This window comes from Idiotropiscis lumnitzeri, chromosome 13, assembly GCF_059441095.1.
Source record: "Idiotropiscis lumnitzeri isolate Australia: NSW breed Sydney's pygmy pipehorse chromosome 13, RoL_Ilum_1.0, whole genome shotgun sequence".
Taxonomy (NCBI): Eukaryota; Metazoa; Chordata; class Actinopteri; order Syngnathiformes; family Syngnathidae; genus Idiotropiscis; species Idiotropiscis lumnitzeri.
In genome coordinates this window covers 16,273,624-16,299,578 of record NC_142403.1, presented here as the reverse complement: position 1 = coordinate 16,299,578, position 25,955 = coordinate 16,273,624, and the positions used below count along the sequence as shown (strand labels likewise).

Sequence of the window (25,955 nt, the reverse complement as noted above, 5' to 3'; positions counted from 1 at the left end):
CTTGAAGCCTTTCAATTTTATTTCCATTGCACCTCCCCCAAAAAAATACCCAAATAATAAAACAAATAAAAAAAATAATTTTAAAATAAATAAATAAAATAAAATTATATATATATATATATATATATATATATATATATCAATTTGTTCTTTTAATTCCCCTCGCTGGAGATAATGATAATTTTTTTCAGTTGAGAGTTTTACAGGTTGTAGGTGATATTACTCTCATATATATTTTGCTCTATCTTGCTCTCATTTTTCATGTTACAAAAACACGACATGAACAGGAGTGGTTCAACTTTTTAAAAAAATAAAATATATCCGCTGTACTTGTCCAATTAATGAATGTGGGTGTACTCATTAAAAAAAAGATGTCGAGGTTGAGGTTTTCTCTGAGCACACCGACAGTTTTTGTCAAATCATTTGAAATGATCAACGCTCGAATATGTAATTGCGGACGATTCTCTTTGCCCCCGTCGGCATTCGTTCCCAATCCAAATTTATTTCATCTTCCGGTGAATCAGAGACAAAGTTGACTCGGAGAAGTTGAGAGTGTCATTGGCGAGTGTTTTGCATGCAGTGTGGGGTCTCACTGTGGAGGGGCTCCCTCACCTCTGTTTGGAAGTCACTTCCTCACTGGGAGGAGGAGTGGGGGGGGGCACATAATCTGAATATTAAAAACGCTCGCTTGTTGGCTTTAGGCATATTTCGACTGTCTCCTATAAATATCCGCGGGTTCGTCTGCTTAGTTCTCGGCGTGTATCGCCCTCACGAGTCCTTCTTTTTTTTTTTTTTTTAAATGTTGATTTAATTCAGCGTTTAGTCGTCTTGCTCTGTGGGGACGGGGGTTGTGGTGGGGGGGTGTTCAAAGATGGCGTATTCATTTCGACGTGTAAAGTTCATGTGAGAATAATTGCAAGGAGCTGCGAGTACGCCTCCACAAACTTAGCATTATCATCATCATCAGCCTGTCAGCCCAGATTTTCTCCACAAGCTTGTGAAGAACCAATCGACAATCCTATGCATATACTTTAATTTAATTTATATATATATATATTTATTTATATATATATATATATATATATATATTAGTGATTATTTTTTTTGGACTAATTAATTACAAAAAATTCCATGATTAATCGTGAATACTCCCCAGCTAGCTAACGTGTGTGCACATTGCCAAAAATGAAATGTTACCGGTTTAATGTATTTTCTTTGGAATGTCCAACCAATTAAACCAAAATGGAGGCCATCATCTGGACCTGTTGTCCCCGGCGCCCGTGCTTCTCTTAATTTTTTTAAACCGTTCTTGTATCCAAGACAGATGGGCGAGACTAAATCGACACGGTTTACTGGATGAAAATTCCCGCGGAAGAAAATGACGTTTAAAATCAACAAGGCTTGGTGGGCCAGAAGAGGATCATCTTGAGCGATTGTCGACATTGAGGATGAGCCATCAAACGCGTCTCGGCAGAACGTTGCCTCTGGTTTGACTTTTATTGCATGGATGGCTGCGATAATCCCAGAATATGATCCCCACTGAGCTTGGCTACTTATCCTCGGGAGGGAAGCACCTTGAGCTGAGCAGTGCCAACACGGGTTGCGGTTGGTGGGAATTATCTACCTTTGTAGTCGGCTCGTGGGCAAGAGCTGAGGTTTTAAAATTCTGCTTCAACTACGGTGGAAAGTCCCAAGTTTGAGCACAACCTCACGTTTGATTCCCTTTGGGATCAATTGTTATCGCATCAAACGCTCACGATTGTTGCAATAATATCTTAAATAATAAATAACTCACCGTTGGAAACAGTTGAGCGCCGCACACCTACCGACACCTGCAACCGAAAAATAGGAACTCTGTCCCCTTTTTTTTTCTCTGAACCTCCACACACAATATACCGAACTGTATTTGTTTTTTTATTCATTCATTCATTTTTCAATTCTCACTCAGGTGGTTTATTGGACCACAAAGCCTGGCGTGATTGTCAAGGGAAGAAGAGGGGAAAAAAACAGGAAACGAGCAAGATTAAAGGAAAAAGGCTGATTATTTTTGAGAGTCTGCCGGAAAAGATCGATCGCATCATGGACTGACTAACGGAATTTTGGCAACACGGACTCTCCGCGCGTCGTTTTTTCCCCATTGAAATGAATAAAAATGCCATTAATCTCGTCCGGCCTTCCGATGTTTTCTGGAATATAAGGCACATCTGTATATAAGCCTCTGTAACTCTTAAAAAATAAATAAATAATTACATAACTACATAAATAATAAAATTAAATAAAATAAATAAATAAATACAATTAAATTAAATTTTAAAAAGATATACAAGCTGGACCAGGCTATAAGCCACAGTTTTCTATGTTGAAAAAAAATTGTTGTTTACTGCATGTACAGAACGATATTGTACTGTGAATGCATGAATAGATTGTTAAAAAAGTGCCTTTTAACACGGCAACAACTTTGCTAATTAAAACAGAACAGACACAAGAGAAAAACAAAATAGAGATTTTTTTAGCGTATTTTCTGAATGATAGAGCGCCCCTAGTGGTGAGAAAAAATCCACAGAAAAGCAGCGCCGTCTTAATAGCCGCATGGTTCAAAATCTAGGAAAAAAGTAGCGGCTAATAGTTCGCAAAATACAGTCATTGCAGTTTGTTTTGCGTTCTGGAGCCAGTATAATAAAAACAAGCGCACATACCGTAAACTGCCGCCATATCAGCCAACGGCAACGATAAAGAATATATTTTCATTCGTCATGACCGGCTGGATCTCCCGTACGTATAAAATCCGCAACCTTTATCTAGTTTATTTGAAAGCTCGTGCATTTTTGATTGGCAGTTGCTCATTTTAACCTTCCAAGTATATGAAGGAGCTTCAGACGCATATTTTAGCCGGGGAAAATTTCTCACTTTTTACGACTTTGTCGCTTTGCTGTACTTGCTCTCTGGAATATTCAATGTGTGCGTGGTTGAGTGTAATGAATGACGCACACATTTTCTTTGTAGACATGAGAGCGCACGATGTACCGTCATATGAAATGAGAAGCATCTCTTAACGTGGTCACCCTGTTAGTCGCACCAATTTTAGTCCAATAAAAGAAAGACAGAAAAGCTTTCCGGGCCGCCGAGAGATCGGTGGTGAGGCTGCGTGGCCCTCATGTCAGCCAGTTGTTACTCACACAAAGCCGTCGAGTTAGCAGCACATTCGCCTCCAAAATTAAATGAAGTTGAATTTTATAAAGTCCATTTTATTCACGTTGCCGACGTGGCTGAAATACAACCAAGGTTTCTCTAGTTCCAACAATGCAGAATTTCTCCGTGAAAATCATGTAGCTCCAAATGTTGAAGTTTTTTTTTTTTTTTTGGGAGGTGTATTAAAAACAACAACAACAAAATTCTCACGAAGGATAAATGCAATAATAGTATATTGACATTTTGACTACAGGCCTGAAATATGATAATTCAACAATGTATTTTGGACAGGATGATTATAAACGAGCTCTTTTTAAAGTGGATGATTTATTTATTTATTTTTCAAATTAATTCAGCTTTTTTTTTCTTTTTTTTTAACTTTGCTTTTGTATAAAAAAACAAAAAACACCAATGTTGTAGATGCATGCTTTTCATTGGACAGCCACAATGTCAAACATTAAAACAGCGTATTAAACATTATGTCGCTTTGCAACAAATACAATTATTTTGTTTTGGGAATTTATTTTTAAAAAGGAGGACATTTTCTGTTCTTTTTGTGTCTCAAAATGTTGAATAATTGCTTATTTTATGCACCGTTTTAAAAAAAAAAAAGTGTATCTAAACTCAAAATTACAGCAAAATGAAATCAAATCTTTAAGCAATTTAATAAAATATTTTAAATTGTGCTGTTGTAAAAATGGACTGGCTGTTTTATTGTTTTCCAACTTCATGGTGGAATTAAAAACTCAGCAAATTGTTTTGGAGCGAACAGCTTGATTTGTTGCGCAAACTAACATTGTTGCAATTTAGATTTGAAAGTTGTTCCCACTTAAATGAATATTTTAGCCCAAAAATTGCATTTCTTTTTTTTTTTTTTTAGAGCAATCATGTGCAGCACAATATCAAGAATTGTTTTTTGTTTTTTTGTTTTTTAGCCGATACTATCCAAAAGCCAGAGCAACAATAAAAGATTATTCCGTGTTAAATATGCGTTTAAACTACTAATAATAATAATAATCATGATTACCACAGGCTACTAATGCCACAGCAAGCTTAGCTGATGTAGCCTTCATTTATTAACTTTCTAAGTGGATTTGCATATTTTACACAGTGGATGACTACGCTGGCGTCTTTGACAATTTGTTATTAGACTTTGAACACTCGGGGGCTCTGATTCGGATGCTCCAATTTGAAAATAAATCAGTGGAAAACAAGACACTGCGTCTTAGCCTGGAGACAAAGCAGTCTTTTCTCAGCTTCGATGTTCTCATATTGATATGTGTTCATCTCATCGTCAGCGCACACGTGCAGGGTCATAAAGAGGGATCCCTCATCTTCATTTGGGGGGCCTGGAGGGGGGTCGGGTGGAGCACATTTGTCATGTGGTGGACCCTAAATGGAGCGGAGGCTTAGACAAGTTCACGTGGAGTGGACCTCTTCAAGGTTTGTGATTGCACACTGCAGGCATGGTGATGAGGAGGGTGAGGACAAAGAGGTGCCGCCGCCGCCGGATGCTCGCTTTACTTCACAATAAAAGAGCACGCGCGGCGACTGACAAATTTGACGGGGGGGCCGGGGGGGGCGTGTATTTTGGAGTCTGGTGTGTTTGAAAGGGGCCGAAGCATAAAAATGTAATTCAATAAAATAAAATGGGGCTGCGGAGTTGGCAGGGTTGAGTTCCCGTTCTATGGATCGCTTCGATTTCTGATTTTATTCAATTTTATTCGGCTACTGCGTTGGTGACTGTATTTTATTTTCACGCTGCAACTCTTGAATATTTTAGTATTCAAATATCCAACTGAAAATCCTGTCGAAAATTTGGATAAAAATGAAAAAATATATTTTTTTGGGGGGGGTTGGTCAAAAAACAACAAACAACAGAAGACAAAAAAAACATTTCTACTTAATTACGAATGACCAACTGTTTCTCGTTTTTTCATTATCAACATTTTTTACGGGCAAATTTAAACTGTGCTTAGCAGCTCCCTATTTTCCTCTTTGGAAACTTTTTAAGATTTTCGACATAGATTTTTATTAGATTCAATTTTTCCCAATAGATTTTTGTTCATGAGCGATAGCGATTTTGTTGTCTTAACCACCACCATTTGAGTAAATCCGGTTTGTTTAAAAGTGATCAGTAGGAATCAAAATGTGCTGAGTCATTTTCATCTATTAAACTCCTCTTGAAAAGTAATCCAGAAGCGCTCGCCAACCAATTTGGGGCTAGCTGCTAATGCGGCTAGCCGCTAACGCTGCAGCCATTGCTAAACGCTAATAACATATGCTGTATAATACAATTCCATTTCCTGGAACATTCCTTGAAATTTTCCACCCCTTATAATCTTATTTACACCCAAAAATAATTTGCCACTTCTTGAAAAGAGAAGTCAGAGAAAATGTACTATCTCTTCATTTTTTTTGTTCTTCATTATTCATACAAACTTGAAGCTTTATTTTAGCGCACCAAACAATGACAATTAAGCATTTATATTTTATTCTATTCTATAAAACGGAATCCATTATGTTGTGCCTGCAAATCCGAAAATATTTGACGTGTTTCATCGTCCAGATATTTCTGATTCTTTTTTTTTTCTGTCCGTGTGACCTTGTGCTACTTGTGAAGACGACAGTCTTTTATTGTGGAGAGCTTGGCGGAAGTAGAGCGTGGCTGTAAAACGACTGATCGCTGCCAGAAAAAAAAAAAAACAAAAGGACCGCGCGCTCACACCTCTCATGCGCACAAGGAATAAAGGCGCGCGTCACGCACGAGGAGGATCTTTACGCGCTCCCGCGTCCGCGAGGTGACCAGCGGACGCTTCATTTTTTTTTTTTTTTTTAACATTTTATTTATTTCTCTATTTTTATTGAGGCGCCTTTTCCTCTTCTTCGTCCCCAAAACTTCGACAAAGTCCTCAAACAAACAATGGCACATGACTCCAGCCGCTCGCCTCCACTGGCGTTTTTTGGGCAGCTCAGTCAAGCGCGCCGTTGAACTTGGCAGGTGCGACGAAGGTGAGGGGGGGGGGGGGGTGGCGGGGGTGGCGACGATGCTGCGGGAGCCCCGCTAACCATGGGCGTGTTGGAGTCCAACTCCAGCGGTAACTTGACCCCGGCGCTGTCCGGCGGCGCGTTGCCGCTGCCGGGCTACCTGGCGCTGCTTCTGTCGGTGCTGATGGTGACGTTGGTGGCCACGGTGGTGGCGGGAAACGCGCTGGTCATCCTGGCGTTCGTCGTGGACAAAACCCTCAGAACTCAGAGCAACTACTTCTTCCTCAACCTGGCCATATCTGATTTCCTCGTGGGTGAGTTCCCCCCTTTGTGTCTAGCCCTCTTTTTTTTTTTTTTTTTTGCGCTCACATTTTGGATACCCCCCCCCCCCCTTTCCTTCCTTCTCTGCCTTGCTCAAGTCTTTTGTTCCTCCCTGCAATTATCTCCCAATCACTCACTATGGAGTGGACAATTTATCTTCAAACCAGCTAAAAATAGATTCCTTTTTATGATTTTTTTTTTTTTTTGGGGAGAGGGGGGTTCCACCCCACACCCTCTTTGTGTTGCTCTTATCTGCAGCACCAGGGGTGAATTAACCCCCACCACCTCTTCCCCCTCCTCAATCAAACCACTGCAGGGAATCTGATTGCATTCCCAAAACGTTGCTCATCTTCCTCCCTTGCGTGAGCAAACTGGCATGATTGTCATCCTCATCATGATGCGCATGATGGTGTGCTCCTAGGCGCCTTCTGCATCCCGGTGTACATCCCGTACAACCTGACGGGCAGGTGGATGCTGGGCAAGGGTCTGTGCAAGGTGTGGCTGGTCATGGACTACCTGCTCTGCACCGCCTCCGTGTTCAACATCGTGCTCATCAGCTACGACCGTTTCCTGTCCGTCACTAGAGCTGTGAGTACCACCCCAAAAAAAAAAAAAAAAAAAGGTATCAGGGCTTTTGAGGATCAGTTTTGGAGGTTGGGTGCACTGCGTCACGCAGAAAGACGTTCCTCATTGTTTGACTGTTCCCGAACAATTCGGCACAAGATGTCCCAACAAAAAAAATTTACCAGATGAATGAATGCGTCAGCGCTGTGCCCTCGTGGTTAACACGCCTGCCTCACAGTTCTGAGGCTCGGGGTTCGACTCCCGGCTTGCTGCGCTTCAGTTTGAATGTGCACTTCTATGCTTGAGTTGGTTTTCATTCCAAAATCTTTTTTTTTTTGTTTTATTGAAGATTCCAAATTTTCCATAAAGGTGAATTTAGGTGTGAATGGTCTTTTGTCTTCATAATCTGTGTTTGGCGACCAATCCAGGGTCCACTTCTCTTACTCTGGGTCAGATGGAATAAGCTGCATCTTAACATCCATCCTGCAATAAGATTTATGGATTTTGTCAATATCAAGGCTGGGCAACTTAAATGCGAGAGCGGGGCCGCAACTTCTCATCAGTGCTATCGGTGACCTCACATATGACCTTCCAAACGTGATGTGTGACAAAAGTGCAATTTTAAAAATGGCCCAAAAAAAAAAAAGGTTGCCCACCCCGTGTCTCTTTGTTCCCTGCATTTGGCTGGCAACCAGTCCAGGTTGTACCCCCGCGTTTCTCTCAGTTTTTGTCACTGGAGGTGTGAGTACCACTGCAACCCCACCCTGACTCTCTCTTAAAAAAAAAAAAAAATTATTATTTTGATGTTGAAGCTCAGTTTTAGAGGTAGATTGTGCTGCGTCAGACTGAGAGCTGTTTCTAAATGATTTTTTTTTTAAAAAGTCAAAAGCACGTCGCAGGAGTGGTTACTTCCTTGCATCTCCTTTTGTATTATGAAAATTAAAATGTTGAGAACAAATCTATTAACTGTCTCGAACACTGTCTGAGTAATGTCGTGAAGCTCCGCCTCTTTTTTTACTCCGCAAGAGCTGTGAAGTATTTTGTCACTTCGAGAGTGAAAGTTTGGAGTTTTGGAGACTATATAATTTTTTTGCATTTAAGTGAGCTAAAAATGGATTTTATAATGCTGCGGGACAGAAGGATTTGGGAAGTGTTCAAGACTGATGTCAATAGTTGGGAGTGGATACTTATTTGCAAATAAATTTGGCTGGTTTGGTGTCGTATCAACTTGAACAATGCGGTGTTTGATCATTTAAACCAAATTTTTTTTTTTTGGGGGGGGAATGAATCAATTCATTTTGGAGATGCGACAATTCCACTTGACTGTTACGAGATGTACCCTGTGATTGGCTGCCGATCGCTTCAAGTCTAAAACTGGAAATCATTTTATTTAATCATTATATGCCTGTTTTTTTTTTGTTGTTGTTTTTTTTTTACTTTTCACGAGCCAGGTGAGGCTCCGCCTCCAATGAGCATACGCCCATGATCTAATAGCGTGAATATACGTAGGAAGTCTTGTCTCCCCTGTGATTGGCTGGCACACACATTTAAAAAAAAAAAAAAATCCAAGCCTCAGGTTGGGAATTATATGAAAGGTGTCCAACTTTAGAGGAATTCAATAATAAATGGTCAGAGAGGGGCTTCAAAGAGAATTTTTGAAGCAAATTACTGGCCATTTCATGTTCATTTTACGACTGCTCCCCCCTATTGGCCCACATTACGCATTTATTATGCTCCAACCAAGCCCCCCCCCCCAATGTCGAGCTTTAAAGGCACAAGAACTTCTGTTATGCAACCTTGAGTCAATTTCCAAAAGGTTTCTAGCCACAGAATACCAAGCAGCATTTTTGCGTTGATTTATGCATGCATGTTTGGAATATTTTAGGTGGGTTTTAATATTCAGCTCATGCACAAGCTGCCCGCTTTGACAGGGAGTTGGCCTACATTTTTTTTGTTATTTTTAGTCGTGTTTTAAAAATCTTTTTTTTTGTCAGTGGTACTCGAATTTTTTTTTTCTGAATGAAAAACAAACTTGTTCTGTTGTCAGTTGTATCAGTGCCAAGACACATTTATATTTATTTATATTTTTTTTTAATAATTAAGACTTTAAGTAAAAATAAAATGTATTTAATTTTTTTTTTTTAAATCGACTTATTAACTACAATGAGATGTTTTAAAAATTAAACTTGATTTTTTTTTATCAAATGAAAAAAGACAAATAATACACTTTATGACATTTTACATTCACCTGTTAATGTATTTGGAATGTAAGATTAGATTCTTTCAGATTTAAATCAATTAAAAATCAATATATTTATTTTCACACATATGGATTCAAATCAAACATGCATACTCGACATCCAATCAGATTGCACTTGGTGGAACCTGTTTGATTTGGGATTTAAGATTACTTCCAATGAGAAATAAAATAGTTTTGAAATCAAATCAAAACCCAAATCCGGGCTCCCCTTATTGCAACTTTAGCGCTTGTTGTTTTGACTGTGGTTAACTCTTTCAGTTGATCAATTAAACCTTTACACTTGCCTTTATAATCCACCTTTCACACGTGCTTCACAAGACAAATTTATAAAAGACACCAAAACATCACAACCCACCCACCCACAATCTGTGGACCCCAGGGACACACTCCACCCATGTGTAAAAGTAGTTGCCATTTAAAAATACCTGAGACATGTCTGAGCAGAGAGTACAGCCTACGGAAAGGGTCTCCTTTGAAATAACTTAAAAATGATTTGAACTAAAACAAAAAAACTTTAGCCTCCAGATCCCTTCCCGTCCACTGGCCATCGCACCACACTGCCCCTTAGAGGCCAAGACGCACACAGCACTTTTATTCATTGTTTTACTTGCTATTATTGTCATTTTTGTTTCTAGATTATTTTCTGATTGTTCTTTCCTTTGATATTTTAAGTTGAGTTTTGGTAATTGAATAAATACTACGTTTGGAAGTCCTCGAATAATTGTGTATATTAACCGTGATTTTAGTATCAATTAAAATAATCGTGATTATTATTGTGTCCCTCGTCTCCCAGCTCACCTCCCCTGCTAGCCTTCCTCCTGTGCCTCTCTCTCGTCTGCGCTGACACAGGGTAGAATAAGAGCATCTTGAGTGGCTTTTTATTTACACCATCACTCTGTCAACGCCGCAGCACTCGGGGCTCATTTAAACGTTCCGCTTCGGGGTGTTGGATTGAAATGGAATTCATTCAGTGGTGGAAAGTAAATTTTTCAGGTACAGTGGGAGATTGACTTGCAGGTTTTTGGAGGTATGAGCTGTCGCTTGATTGATGGAGACATATATATATATATAGTATAATAAATTAAAGTATATGTATATATACTAGATATACTTTAATTTAATATTAAATATTTTTACGTACCATCTAAAGTGCAATTATTACCACCATCATATATTCAAAATTTTGAAAAAATACAGCAACTCACCCAGGCAGGAACGCTAATTTCAAATTAATTCACTCTGCTCCTCTTTTTATTTACTCCTCTTTTCATTGATCTTGACATTAAGCACTAATGCTAATAAGGCATTTGAATCTAATTATGGTGAAGTTTTTGTCTCCCCCTAGAGTCCACGGCGCACATAGCATCTGCCAATCTCACCTGCTGGGCAAGCTGACCTTGTTCGTGTGCCTCACCTCATGCCTGTTTTTCATCTCAGGTGAAATACAGAGCGCAGCGCAACATGACCCGCCAGGCTGTGCTCAAGATGGTGGCGGTGTGGGCGCTGGCCTTCCTCCTGTACGGCCCCGCCATCATCTTCTGGGAGGCGGCGCTGGGCTACAGCGTGGTGCCAGCGCACGAGTGCTACGCCGAGTTCTATTTCACCTGGTATTTCCTGTTGTGCGCCTCCATCTTCGAGTTCTTCACCCCCTTCGTGTCGGTGGCCTTCTTCAACCTCAGCATCTACCTGAACATCCACCGGCGCAACAAGAACGCAGGCGCCGGCCTTGATGAGGTGCCGACCCCCCGGCCGGCAAAGAAGCAGCGGGACGGCGCAGCGTGGTCTGTGTTCTTCGTCAAGACGCGCAAGGTTATTTGAGGTTTTAGAGTTAATACTCGCTTCGCACAATAGGCAAGGAGAGCGCCACTGCCAACTACTGGAGTGGATGTGCAATTACACCTTATTGTAGTACGGCGGGGAAAAAAAAGCATGTTCCCCAGGGTCACACGCGTCCCCCTCAGCATTGCAACGCCGCCCCCTCCGCCCCACTATTTGAGAAGGACTGGCTCAAATGAAATGAAATTTTGCAAGCTTAATTTGGCTCTCAATTGCTTCTTCACACAGCCACATATAGATCATCTCAGTTGACCTGAGTTCTTCAATTGAAATGACAAAAACATTTCTGAAGATCCACCTTTCAATAAAATGCATTTTTAATTTTATTATTTTTTTTCAGGTGTCGTGCAGCGAGCCCACCGCCATCTCGGCCGTCATCGAGGACGACGACGTGCTCTCGCCGTCCTGCGCCAACCTCAACGCCAGTCAGGTCCTGGCGCACCGCGAGAAGTTCTCACCAGGCGGGAGGAACTCCCGGCCGCTCCAGCCCTCGCCGGCGGTGTCGGTGCCCGGCCGCAGGGCGCCGGGATCCCGCCTTTCCCGAGACATCAAGATCGCCAAATCGCTGGCCGTCATCGTGTGCATTTTCGGCATCTGCTGGGCGCCTTACACGCTGCTGATGATCATCCGCGCCGCCTGCAGCGGCACGTGCATGGCCAACTACTGGTATGACATCACGTTCTGGCTCCTGTGGCTCAATTCGGCCATCAACCCGTTCCTGTACCCGCTGTGCCACAGCAGCTTCCGAAGGGCTTTCTCCAAGATCCTGTGTCCCAAGAGACAATCGGTTCAGCCTCAGGTGGTGGAGGCGCAGTCGTGTTAGTACGAAACACTTGAACCAATGCAAAAACTGCCTAACTGTGTAAAAAAAAAAAAAAAAAAAGAACTCCACTTCCTTGTTCTTCCATCCCAAAAGTCCAAAATGAGTAAAAAAACAGTTTGTGAGGACGCTCAAAGCACATAAAAATAGAATCACTAGAGCAAAGACGAGTGATGGGTAAATGAAGTTTCAAATCGGCTTCATGAACCAGTTGTAGTATTTTCGGACTCCACTAGATGGCACTCTCTGATCAATATTGGGCTGAAAGCACACTAAAACCTTTATTTAAACCAACAGTGCCATCTACAGGACTCCAAAAAAACAACATCTGGTTCATGAAGCAATTTTGAAGCTTCGTTTTTCCATCACTAGCAAAGACCTCCGCCAAGGCCGGACGATCGAAAAATAAACGTGTTGCCCGAAATCAACTCACTTGCAGTACCCGTCAGATGGACCCACATTTGGGTCTTCAGACTACAGTGGAACCTCTAAAAATGAGCATAAAAACATTTGCATCATTCTAATCATATCCAGACACATAGAATTTGTTTTTGTATTTTTTCTTGAAATTATTTGTATTTTCCTTTTTTTTTTTTTTAAATCAATATAATCTCAGTAATGTGCCAATACTTTAAACAATATTTCGATACATTTGGCCACAGATAAGATAAGATGAGAAAAAAATGTCATTCAATCAGTTACAAATATCATAAACGATTTTTTATATCATTTAAAAGTGAATTAGAAGATATCACAAAACACATTGAGGTAATCTTGAAAAAAAAATCAAATATGTCAAAACACTTTCGACAGGGAAAAGAACTTTCAAACATGTAATTACATTTTTCTTCATTTCTTTTCATTTTAAAAAAATTGAAAAGAATGATAACCGGACTCAATTTGTGCTTTGATCATCTTGCAAGAAACAAATCCAATATTTCATAATTAAAGGAAAAGGAATTTCAAATGAAAACCCTCATTTGAAACCCTAACCCAAGTTTGAAACTCCATATTGAAACCCTACCCCTAGGTTGAAAATCGAATTTGAAACCCTAAGCCGAGTTTAAAACCGTACTTTGAAACCGTAACCTTAGGTTGGAATCTGAGCTTTGAACCGCATAGAGATCTCACTGCCTGGGAGGTGAGTCTCTTCACATTGACTAAAAAAAAAAAAAATCTCAATTTCAATTTATTCCGCACTTTAGTCTGATTGAACTTGTAAGCCCCTCCCCCGCCGCAACGAGATCCATTGCCCGCTCTATGGTTATCGGCACTTTTTTCCCCTTCTTAACCATCCCCTGCACAAAAAAAGCCAAAGAAAAATCAAAGCCCATTTGCAACTTTGATCCTATCGAGGCCTGTTGATCCGAAGTCTCGTGGGATTGGCTGAGTTGACGTCGAGGCGAACGATTTGGAATTTTGAGGTTCCACTGTCATTTGAAAAGCAGCTTTTGGATATGCTTGAATTTTGTTCTCAAGAGTTGTTTGTATCAAAGTTAAAGGGAGACATATTATGTCAAGTTGACTTTTTACCAATTTCAACTCTTCTATGACATGAAGGTAATCTTGTGTTTTTCACTTGGCAGCTGGGCTAGGTGACGTTCCGGCATTTTCAAGCCACGGTTGAACTATGCGGAAGTACTATCATATCAAAACCAAAAGCTAAGCAGAGCTCCAGTGTTAGCGCAGATTAGCATTAGCATTAGCATCTCCCATATACACAACAAAATTTGGCAAAAATGTCCGCTGCTGGCTCCACGTGCACAAATTGGCAAGTGTGAAGTGCTGCCTCTGTGAGTGAAAATTCAATCCATGGTTTCATTTTGTAGAAATAGGCGAAAAAATTAAAAAAAAAAAAAAAAAAAACGTTTTGTAAAAAAAAAAAAATAATAAATCAGCCTAACACAACCACCTTGGCGGAGGTAGCAGCTTGGGACTCTTATGGCACCTTAAAAAAGATCGAAGAACGACAAATAAATGACAAAAATAAATATATATATATAAACAATCGCTCCAAATGAAAAGCACAGATTCTCTGTGAGATGTACATGTCCACGTGGAAATGCATGCGAACGTTCACAGACAATCTCTCTGCAGTGACGTGCTTTAAGCCTTCCAGCCACTGTGTGCGTGTATGTGTGTGTGTGCGTGTGTCCTTTTTGTGCGCTGATGACGACAATATTTCATTCTGAGATGTTTTATGATACCTTTTAATATGGGCCCCCTTACGACAAAATGTCCTTTCGCAAACAGCGGGGGCCATTAGGACAACGTGAGGTCCTTACGATTTGAAAAGATAGCAAAGCCCAAGCCTGTCGTCTCGCAGCAATATCGTGACAAATGGAGAGTCGTTAACATTGAGAACACCTGAAAGGAGCTCGCATTTGTTTACTCAATACTGAATGTCATTTTGATTTTTTATCGTTTGTTGTGAAAAGTTGGCTTCAGAGGTGAAACCTGCCAACTCTAAAAATCTGCACTTGTCGTCGCTCAGTCGGCGCTCCTAAATGTACAGCACAACGAGCAGTTTTGTACAAAAATATCTATGCCAACTCTGTGTTAAATAGTCGTGTGTTCTTTCAATGCAGTATTTACTACTATTCAAAGACTGATTTGTACCCCCCCCTTCCAAAAAAAAAAAATAGCACTTGACAACTTTGTAACATGGCGATGAATGTGTGTCGGTGTGAGTAGCCAAAGAAAAAAATTAAATAAAGACTGACTATAAGAATAGAAGCCTTCGATGAGTATATTTTCTTGTTCACATGTCGTTGTTTATGTTTACTCGAGGGCTGGCATCCAGCAGGCTAGCTAGGTTAGCTTAGTCTTGGACAAAACTCTCCTTAACTTTATTTATAGAGCACTTTAAAAACATCCGCAAGTACATGCTGAACGTGGAGTAAAAAAAAAAAATTGACATTAAAGCATGGACAGTTACATTAATAACATAAAAAACAACATTTGGTGTTCAGACATTACACTTAACTATCTGGAATTTGCATTCCTTCCAGAAGGCTAGCTAGCTAGCTTAGCCTAACATGAAGCTAAATTCGAATTTTCTTCTAGATTGGCCCACAAAATGAAGATTTGCTTTTAAGAAAAACTTTGAAATAATCTATTTGGTGCTCACAAATGAAACACATGTATATTTAATTTTTACGTTCCATAGCGCAGGCTAAATAGCCTAGCTAAGCATTTAAGCTAAATTCTAGTTTTCTTTCGACTCTAATATACAATTTTGTTTTAGATTGAAAAAAAAAAAGCTTTGAAAGAATACATTTCGTGCTGACAAACAGGACACATTTTACGGCTATTTATTAGCTATGCTTTGTTTGAAGTGAATAATTGTTACAAAAAGAGACACATTATAAATATTATGTATGTTATTAATTTTATATGTTCACTCTTCACTCAAATCCACATTTCAAGTGTATTGTATTTTTTTTAAAGAGAAAAAAAATATTTATGTCTACTTTGATGTGTGTAGATTTTGATTACATAACATTTGGAGCATTCATTAGTACAGAGTAAATCAAAATGGACATAAATTAAAAACAAGCACAAAAATCGTCACCAAATCAAATATAGTTAGTAAATTACAAAAAAAAAAAACAAATGATTCATAAAAAATCACCATCTTTTATTGAATTCAAAAAGTTTGAAATGACTCCAAAACAACACAGTGGGCTGTTGAAAATTTCTCTTTCTCAGCTATATGCAGTGTTGTTGTTTTGCCGGTGACCCCATTTAGCAGTTGTGCTTTTTTTTTTTTTTTTTTTTTTGCCGTGGCTCAATATGTGCAAACACTGAGCGGCTGCAAAACAAGCACTGAAAGGCGAAAATGCTCTCCCTCAACAAGTGAGGCACTCCCGGGACAAGCCGCCTGTCAAAGCTTTACATTTGCCTGCAAATAGGTGTCTCCGGTTGAATCGGACACAAACACACACACATGCAAAACAAACGTGCCAGTCAATTTAGAAACATTTCTTAAAAGGTCAACAGAGGATACGATAAATAGACTGCGGCAAAGGTGACCTGTGCCAAGACGCAGGTGGACTTGCAAATAGAAAACAAATTGCTGGCTGACAGGAAATTACGAGTGGTTCGCATTCCTCTCGTCAACGTAGTTTAGGGAGAAAATGCGGCAAGATTGTCCCGTTGAAACAATTTCCACTCTTAACACAAAGCGCACATGAGATCTCGTTTTGTGTAATTGCTTGTGGCGCCCCTACTGGTTAAATCTAGAAATGCTCAAACGTTATAGGATAATAATAGATACTGTTTGAACTCTAACAGTTGCATTTGTTTGCCTTATTTGTTCCCTTAAAAGAAGAAAAACTGTTGAGAAAATGTTGCACTTTTGCAACAAGACAAATTATTGAGGTGCAATTTAAGATAAAATAAAAGCAACGTGATTGATGTGCTTTTCCTTCAAAGAAAATGATTATTATCTCATGTTCCCAAGATCACACGTTAATTTGTGCTTTCTTAAAAAAAAAAATATTCCGAAAATATGCAAAATAAATCTAGATTCTTTTTTCCCTTGGGTTTGTTCTTGTAGCGAAGAAAGAAGACACATTTAAATGCAAAAAAACAAAAATTGTTGTATTTTCCTAAAAAGACAACAAAGTACACTTTGCTAGAAAAAAATAGACTCTCTATTAAGTTTATATTTTCCCAAAAATAAAATAACTACAATGTTGCATCGCATTAAATATTTTGTTTGTTCAAGAATTATTTGCAATAACTTTTTTTTTAGTGTGTTAAAATGTTACTTAGTCACTCAGCATTTCATGAAGTATTTTTTTTTTTTGGGAGGAATGCATTCCCCGATACAACTTCCTGTGCGACATTTTGTCTCGATTATCTTGCCGCCTCGGGAATGATGACACGCGTATGCTGAAATCCCCTCACAAAAGATTCACACACTGGTGCGTCCTTGGGACAGTGATGAAATAACAATAAAAAAATAATAAATAAATAAATAAATAAATAAAACTGTGTCATCCGGCGGGAGGTCAAAGCGGCCATTGTGCACGTCATTGTGCTTTTCTCCCTCCTCGGGCGAGTGTCCTTTAGAGCAATACTTTGTAATTTGATCTTAAAATAGCGGCTTCGAAATCATTTGGCCGCCTCGCTGGTTGGTAATAAGGACAATAGCTTCTTTGTGGTTACCATGGCGACACCGCATCAGCACCACACACCTCTCATGTTGCGTTTGCACAATCTAGCGCTGTTTTATTTGGGGCCCAAAGTTGTCAGTCCCATGTGACACGATGAATAAAGATTTTCAGGATGGAACTCGATCATTTTATACACGTAAATGTTTATTTATCGGCATCTGCCGAGCAATCTTCAATCGATTAAAAGGGAAAAAAAAAAACTCATATAATCCAAAGCGTAACACATTTTATGTCGAACATTCACTCATTCGTTGCCATTGACGGATATAGACGTCAAAAAATACATTTGCTTTACCTGGGCTGGCAGTGAATGAGTTCATCAATACATCCATCCATCCATCGAAGGGAAAAGCTCACGATCAGAAGCATACCACATCATACAAAAAAAAAATAAATAAAAAATCATTTTGGATGCTTCTGACAGCAGACTCCCCATTACACATTTTGCAAATCCCAAGTCTAGAATATTATTTTTACTCAACCCCCCCCCGCTGAGTTTAAAAGAAATAATTCAAACTTTCATCAACGGGCTCAGCTGGCGGTACCGCTACGAGAAATCGTCTGGTCGCTTTGATGTCGCTTGAGAGGGAATGACATCCTTGTCAAACACAACCGTTGTTGCGTGTGTGACAAAACTCCAACACGGCAGGTAAAACAACATCGGTGACGAATGAATATCTGAAGCCATTTGAATGTTGAGCAAGACGGAAGCAGCGCAGCCGTTAGGGAAGCAATTTAGTTACAATTTAAAGTTACTTCCTCACCGTCACTCATTCACGACCAGCCGTTTTCAAAGAACATTTTTTTCCAGCCATTTAGAGCAGTGGTGCCCAAACAAAGGTCCGTGGACCGGTACCGGGACACAAGCCATTTGGTGCTGGACCGCAATGAGGCACACCCCCCCCCGCAAATTATGTATGTTTGTATTTATTTATTTTATTTTATTGAAATGTTTTGCAATTGTGTCAGCCAAGCCCTCACGGTCGATTACGTAAGGCTGGAATGAAAATTATACGATTGAGAATGGCGATTATAACATGCCAGCGGCAAGATGTGAGCATATTTATGCCCAACTGCAACCAATCAAAGTTGATCTTTTTCGTCTCACTCCTTTAAGCGTACTTCTTCACCCTAACTCTAGTTTGAACCCATAATTATAACCCTAGTTGGAAACCCTAACCCTAACCTTTACCCTTACCCCTAACCCTAATGCCAAACCCCAACCATAAACCCTAACCCCTTACCTTAACCCTAACCCTAACCCTTACCCCAATTTCTTACCCTAACCCTCCCCCTAACTTTAAACCCTAAACCTAACCCTTAACCCTACCTCCGAACCCTAACACATCACCCTCAACCCTAACCCCAGTTTGAAAGTCTACTTCTAAACCCTAACACTTGCTTGAAGTAATCATTGCAACTTATAAATCCCCTGAGAGTTTATAGCAGCCACAAAATCTTAATTGACTCCACGGCGCAAGTGCAAAAACGGATTAGCCCATTCTCAGTGGCTCAATTACAATCAAGATTGAACACTAATGCGAAATAATCAAATCAAAGATTAAAGCATTCCATAGCCACTCTCCTTTCACGGGAGCGTGTCTTACTCCTTACAGAGCCATGAAAGACAACTTTGGTGGAATCTTTGGCAGCATGTGTTGGTTTTCTCTTAAATCGTTTTAATGTGGACGTTTCATATCACAGCAGAAAATAGTTACAATCTCCACATATTTTACAGGGTCCACTTTGACACCACCGACCATTTCACTGGACGTAATTGCCGAGCAAAATATCACTCCGCCACCTCCTTGCTGACATTGCAGCCTTGTCGGGACACGGAGGCCTTCGGAAACGACTTGGCTAGCAAGCGCTAACTGCGGGCTGAAGGACAAAAGCTGCAAATTCCACTCATCATTCTGCGGCGTGATCCTCCACACGCCGCCTCAGCGGCAACATCATTGCTTTCGGCAGAAAAATGACTTTTTGCGCAGACGCGGGCAATGACGTCTGAGCTTTGTCTTTTTTTTTTTTTTTTCGCTGTTGTTGTTTTGCTCTCCACTGGAAGTCACTTTGCAGTCTGAAGACAATTTTCGGAGGATGAAGTTGAATGGGCGAAGCGCTTCCCCCTAATGCAATTCTCCCAATGCACTTGTCACGCTTTACCCGGTGATCCCATTCCCCAAATTCAGATTGAAGCCAGGCGCCGACATGAATAATAAGTGATGACAATCGGAGGAGCGACAAAGCCTCACAGTCAAATACCGCTCACATTATCCATGGACTTCTTATTGAATTTTCCGGCAATTTCCCCTTTTTCATGCCACATTTACTGGAAATTCTGCCGGCACTCGAAATCAACCCAAGAAAATGTTGCTTTTCGCTTCGATCTTAATTATTTCAAGTCCGAATGTCAAGTGATTCATCACACCGCAATGAAGGCACGATGGAGCAGCGCATGACAGCCGTAGAAGCGCCGTCGCGTCGCTGGCGGCCATTGTTTTGCTCTGAACGACAACAAGACGTCAGTTGAGGTCGACGTCCACAACATTTATGGGAAAACAAGAGTTTAGAACATGAAACGAAAGATTTTTATATTGTCCTGTCTTGTGTGTCTTTACATAGGCTAGCCAGGATAGCACACAAGCTAGCAGAGTTAGCCCATTAGCTTTGCTCAAACAGTGTTTGCTAGGCTGCTGTTAGTACTTTAAATTGTTATATGTGCCATGTACATGTAAAGTAGTTCAGCTCAGAATTCAGTGAAGACTCTAAAACAGGTGTGGGCAAACTACGGCCCTGGGGCCACATGCGGCCTCGTTAAACGTTTTAATCCGGCCCGCCAAACTTGAAAAAAATTAAATGAATAAACCGTGTTCATGTTTTTATTTCTAAATATTGTGGTTTTTCAGAGACATATATATTGTTGTAATGCTTTTGTTCACTTTCATTTAAAATTATATGTTTTTTTTTTTTTTCTCCGATGAGGTGAGGTTACCAAAACGCTCCATCCATCTGCTCCTGGAACGGCCTCTCTCTCAAATTTTAGGACCCATTGTGGCCCGTCAATCAAAAAGTTTGCCCACCCCTGCTCTAAAACGTAAAATATTTAAAAAGATATTGAAGAATATATAGAATGCATATTTTTACGACACATTCACAAACATTAAAATGAACCATTTCAAGTGGAAATGGCAAATGGGGTGTTGCTTGAAGAGCGCTTTTCTAGCTTCAGGGCTCAAAGCGTTTCAAAACACATCTTTTTTTTTCTTCACCCTCAGTGGTGTAAACAGAGGCCATGTATATACCGCTGGTGTCAGACAAAACCTTGTACCGCCAAAATCGTCACTTTTCAAAAGTCGGCAAAAATATTTTTCTCAAACATTACAATTGTATTGTGAAAGAAAGAAGGCCATTTTCAACACTCAAGATCAGGGGTGTCAAACTGAAAACAAAAACAAATAAATAAATAAATTTAAAAAATCACCAAAAAGTTTTCTAATTAAACGTCTTAATTAGTATTCATCTTAAATTATAATAGCCTCGTAAAAGTCATCGTGAGGTCAAAGTTGCAGAAAGTGACGCCGCACACAAGTGATGGATAGTAAAACAAAAAAATAAAAAAAATAATACAAAAAAAAATGAAAAACTCATAAAACAGCATGGCGGACAGGAGTGACAAGTTGTTTTGTCGACGCTCCAAAAAAATCAGCGGTATCGATCTAGTGTACGCCTAATTGTGCGTGAGTGGAAAAACAACACGCTGAAAACTCACTTTTTCTCTTTTTTTTGTAAACTTGTCTCTCACTCACAACTCGTCAATCGTGCGACCTTTTTTTTCGGACTTATTTGCAATTTGAAGCTTGATTACTTTTGACCTCGTTTTGTATGTTAATTTGGCAACAGGGAGGCGAGCAGCCAGGAGATAAATAAAAACTCATCCACAGGGGTATATAGACGCCTAATTGGCTGCTATGAATATGCAAATGACATTTTGGGATGGCACGATGCACCCTTCGCGCATTGACCTGCCGTCTTCCCTCAAAATGGATGACGGGAATGAGACACCGATTGTGGCTTTATTAAATCAGGTCATAGTCATCATGACAGAATTTCATTGCATGTTCACTGTGTATTTGAGGTATTTTAAGCGTGAGAGAGGTTTTGAGTTGTGTGGGAGATTTTTTTTTTTTTTTTTTTTTTTTTTAGATGTGTGGAGTTTTTTTCGTGTGCCAAAGTCTCTTTTTTGGGGTACGTAGTGAGTGTGAAAGTTTTCTGATGTGAAAGAAGTTTCATAGCAAGTGAGAGGGGTTTTTTTTGGTGTGTGTGAGAGTATTTGGGAATTTGAGAGTTCATTTTGGGTGTGTGTGGGTTCATTTTCTCAATGTGAAAGTTTCTCGGTGTGTGTTTGATTTGGTTGTATTTTTAAGGTTTTTGGATACATGTGAGAGGTTTTTGCTGCGTATGAGTTTTTTTGTTGAGTGTGAGAGGTGTGTGTGGCTGTGCATGTGCTTGCACATTTTTTGTGTGTACGAGGTTTGTGGCTAGTTTTGTGTGAAATTTTATGATGCGTGTAAAAGTTTATGTTGCATGTAAGCTTTTTCGGTAAATGTGAGAGATTTTTGGTTTTATTTTAGTGCTTGAGTGAGTTTTGAGGTGATCTGAGAGGATTTCAGTGTGCGTTTTCTAAAGTAAGCGTGAGAGTTTTTGTAGTGTGAGTATTTATTTTTTTTTGTTGTGTGTCCTTTTTTTTCCCATTTTTTTGTGCGTGGGGGAAAAATGCGGTTCTGTTACAATTTTTTTTTTGTGGATGTCCCAAATTCACAATTTTACCACGCAACCTATTCTTAAGCTACCTCCTACATTTGCGCTCTCTCTGTAAATCCGCGAGAAGCACAAGATGATCTAAATGTTATTTAATTTAAAAAACATCAATCATGTTTGTGAGGATTTTTCCATGCTGCCGATTTCTTGACATGTTGCATCAATGTTACAACACACCTTGCATCATCCTGAATCTGCATTTTTTTTTTTTTTTTGTAACCTGATGCCCATCAGGTAGAATTTAGGTTGAGCTTTGCGCTTTGACAGCTTCCATCCAAAAACAAGCACCCCGTAGCTCGCTCCCTGCACTCGCACACCAAACACAAGCAGCGCAATGAGAAAAGTAACTTTTGGCTGGCAGGTGGCTACACAGATTTTTTTCTTTTCCTTTTTTTTTTTTCCCGTGTCTTCCGCCTGTGGAGTTAAAAGCAGCGCACTTTAGCTGGGGAAGGAGCAGATGCTCCAGGATGATGCAACATCTGCTGCAAGGTGAAAGTCTTTAAACTGAGAAAAGTAGCTCAAAGGCAAAAAGCAAGTCTGAGGCCGTGTCCGGAAATACTTTGGAATAATCGATCGTTAAGACTAATGCTCGGATCATTTAATCTGACATGAGTGGACTGAGTCAGCGACAGGCAGGGCATCGGAAGCGCCTCCGTCAGGCATTTTAAATGGGGGGGGGTCTCGACTTCCTTAAATATGTAACACGACGCGAGGTCCATTTGGGTTTTTGGGGTTGGGAGGGGATGACATCATGTGATGTCGCTAATTTTTGTCAGCTATACAACTTGACTTGATCTTTGACTGAATTTCCTTCAAAAAGCAGCAGGATGAATTCTGAAGTGTTTCAGGCAATATTATCCGCTCATAACCAAACAAATGCATTGAAACTCATCGGCCGGCACGAGTGATGGGAAAATTAAGCTTCAAAATTGCTTCATGAACCAGTTGTATTTTTGAGTCCTGCAGATGGTACTGTTGGTTAAAATAAAGGTTTTAAAAAATGGCAAGTCACAGTGTGCTTTCAGCCCAATGTTGAACAAAGAGTGCCATCTACTGGAGTCCAAAAATACTACAACTGGTTCATGAAGCAGATTTTAAGCTTCATTCTTTCATTGCAAAGTGTGTGTTTTTTTTTAAATTATGATTATTTCTTAATCAAATAGATGAAATGTTGCAACGGCCTAGCCAAAATCACCTGACCTGAATCCGATTGAGTATGCAGTTGCCGTAGAGGCCCGGCAAAGTCTGGTGACGTCTGCGCATTCCAGAACCACGGATGTCAGGATCACTAAAAATTGTTTGTGGCCGTGCCGGATGAATTGATGTTTAAGAAAAACGTGTAATCGAAGAACAGTTTGAAGTATAATTGTCTTTGACGTTTAAAAACACGTATATTAATTTTATCTAATAAATAAAAAAATATATGTCAGTCACATGTCAGTCATGTGATTGACAGCTCCGTCCCCTCCTCCCGCCACTTCCCCAAAAACCATCTGACATGGTCTCCCCTTTCCACAGGCTTATCGCATTCTTCAACGCACTGACTGTTAAGCGTTTCAATGAAGCATTTGTTTATATCACCTTTTCCAAATCATATGCAAAACTGAACGTCTTCACCACCTACACGTGCGCCCAAGCTGCACAAGGCGCAGCCACGCTGGGAGGTTTGTGTAGGATGATGAACTTCCAAAATTTCCGGGGTGCTTCGTTGCCTCGACGACCGTGGAAACATTACCAGATTAAGGAAGGAGCGAAAAGAAATTGCTATAGATGTTATATGTTCAAATATTTAGGCTATATTACATTATGAACGTACACAGCATCACTTTTTTTGTAGGCATAAAAACCAAGATTATAGTGGATGAGATTTTAAAATTTTCAACAAAAGATATGCTGTGCTAAAATACTTGCTGTTTTGTTCTTCTTCCTGCAAATTGACAGTCTTGAACTAAATAAGTGTGCCACCATCTAGTGGTGGACAGTGGAATTGCAACCCAAATAAATGAGCGTTACACCAAAATAGAGTAAATAAATGTACTAAAAAAGAAAATAATCCGTGAAATAGCAAGACCGTGAACTTGTAACCCGCGAGGGGGGCGGGGAGAATGGATTTAAAAATATCGACTTCACGTATGTTGTCTGCTTTTTTTCCGACTTGCTTTGCAGCATGACAGCTAAATGTCGCTTCACCGTATTTGCTTTTAAACTTGGGCTCCACTACCTGACTCAAGTCCGCAGACCTCAGAGCCCTTCTGGGTTTATTTGCAATTAGGATTTCTTTCATGTAGTCTGGTTCATTCTCTGGTTTATGAAAGCAGTACTGACATATAAAATCTATTCTACAGCCAACTGTACGCCTTTCGGACTGGAGTAAGAAGTTCTGATTGATCGATAAACGACTGAATCGGACGGCCTCTATCGCTCTACAACGGTGTCAAATATTGCTAACTTGAAGCAGGCGCTCGAAAGAATTAGCGCTACGACAACATGTGAGGCAAAGGCGTCAATAATCCCGCGGAATACTTTCCAAGCAACGAGTGCAAACACTTTTTCCACCCCAAATAAACAATAGTTCCTGTATTGATGTCTGCTGTCTGTGGCTCCATTGTTTAAGGCAATAAGCATATTAAGTTTGTTATTTTTGCCAGCCTCACAAAATAAAATCACCTCCAGACAGATTGTGTGCTTTTAAGATAAGACTCAAAGTACTGAATACTTTGAGCGACTCATTTAGTTCGCTATCACGACGACAGACAAGATAGTTTGAATCCCGGGGTCCTTTAATATTGCCACTCGGAGCGGGTTTTGAAGGCATTATGGGGAGAGTCCTATTATTGGTCGATGTACAGATGATTTCACCTCAACCTCCCTTGACCCGCGGGACAATGAAGTGGTGATAATGTTGCCATGTCGCACAAGGCTGCCCGTCAAGTGTCGGAGAAACAAGATGAAGACCTTCCTGAAGGCTTCTTACGTAAGCCAGCAAAGAAGACGGACGGTTTTGTCATTTTATAGTATTGCTCATAATTTAATGCATGGTAAAAAAGATTCGTTTGACTGAAAGATCAGCTTGTGCGGTGATGGTGTTCCACTTCAGTCCAGTAGGTGGCAGTGATTTTAGTTACAACGTAGATAGAAAACACGTAAAAACCTTAGATTTGAACTCATTCACTACCAACTGAGTAAAAAAAAAGACGTATTTAGCCGTCAATGGTATTGAATGAGTTAATAAACCGCACTCGCTTGAAAGCAAAATCAAAATGGCCAACTGGACGCTTTTTGTAAACATTGAGAAACTGTGTTTTGTCCACAAGTACGCGTTTCAAGGAAAGCAACATGCTCAGTACTAAAAAATATTTTAAAGATAAGCCTGATAATTGCTTCAATTTCAAAAATGATTTGAAGGAATTGTCATCATATTTTTGAATGAAATATGATGACATGCACCAGACAAGTCTTGAGAGCTCAGAATCTGCCGGCCTGCGCCAAAATGGCATAACACCACCCGGGCCAGAATTTAGACCTGCTTTCAGGTAGTCTAAAATCTAGTCGACTTTTGGCCGCCAAATTGCCAGAAGTGCTGGGGGGATGCAATCAAATTCCCAAACACAGTAAACAAGACTTGCCCGGCATGAAAGTGAAGATGCACCCGTTTATACATGTAGCACACGTGTATCTTTCGACGTTAACGAGCTCCAAATAGTTTCAATGAAACTAACACACATGTTTTGTGAACATCAAAGATAATTTAGTCAATTTATTTCTGTCGACATCAAAGGCAATGAGTCTTCAAAGACCCTATAACGGGTGTTTTATTTTTCAAATGAAGAAAATTTAGTCTTAAATTAAAACAACTAAAGTTTCAATTAACGTACAAAGACAATTTGTGAACATCAAAGACAACCAAGTCTTCACTTATTGTTTATGTAGACGTCAAAGGTGATCTTGACCGAAATGTTTTGCAATACTTCAAAGA

The 25,955-nt window shown here is 39.9% G+C and overlaps 1 protein-coding gene across 1 annotated transcript; it reads left to right on the top strand.

Moving 5' to 3' along the window:
* The first annotated feature begins 6,235 nt into the window (after positions 1-6,235).
* LOC148324725 (histamine H3 receptor) lies at positions 6,236-12,934 on the top strand. Its single transcript, XM_088313442.1, has 4 exons — positions 6,236-6,491; positions 6,920-7,086; positions 10,760-11,131; positions 11,499-12,934. Exons 1-4 carry the CDS (start codon positions 6,260-6,262, stop codon positions 11,979-11,981), a joined length of 1,254 nt encoding a protein of 417 aa, XP_088169568.1. The 5' UTR covers positions 6,236-6,259; the 3' UTR covers positions 11,982-12,934.
* Positions 12,935-25,955: the final 13,021 nt, after the last annotated feature.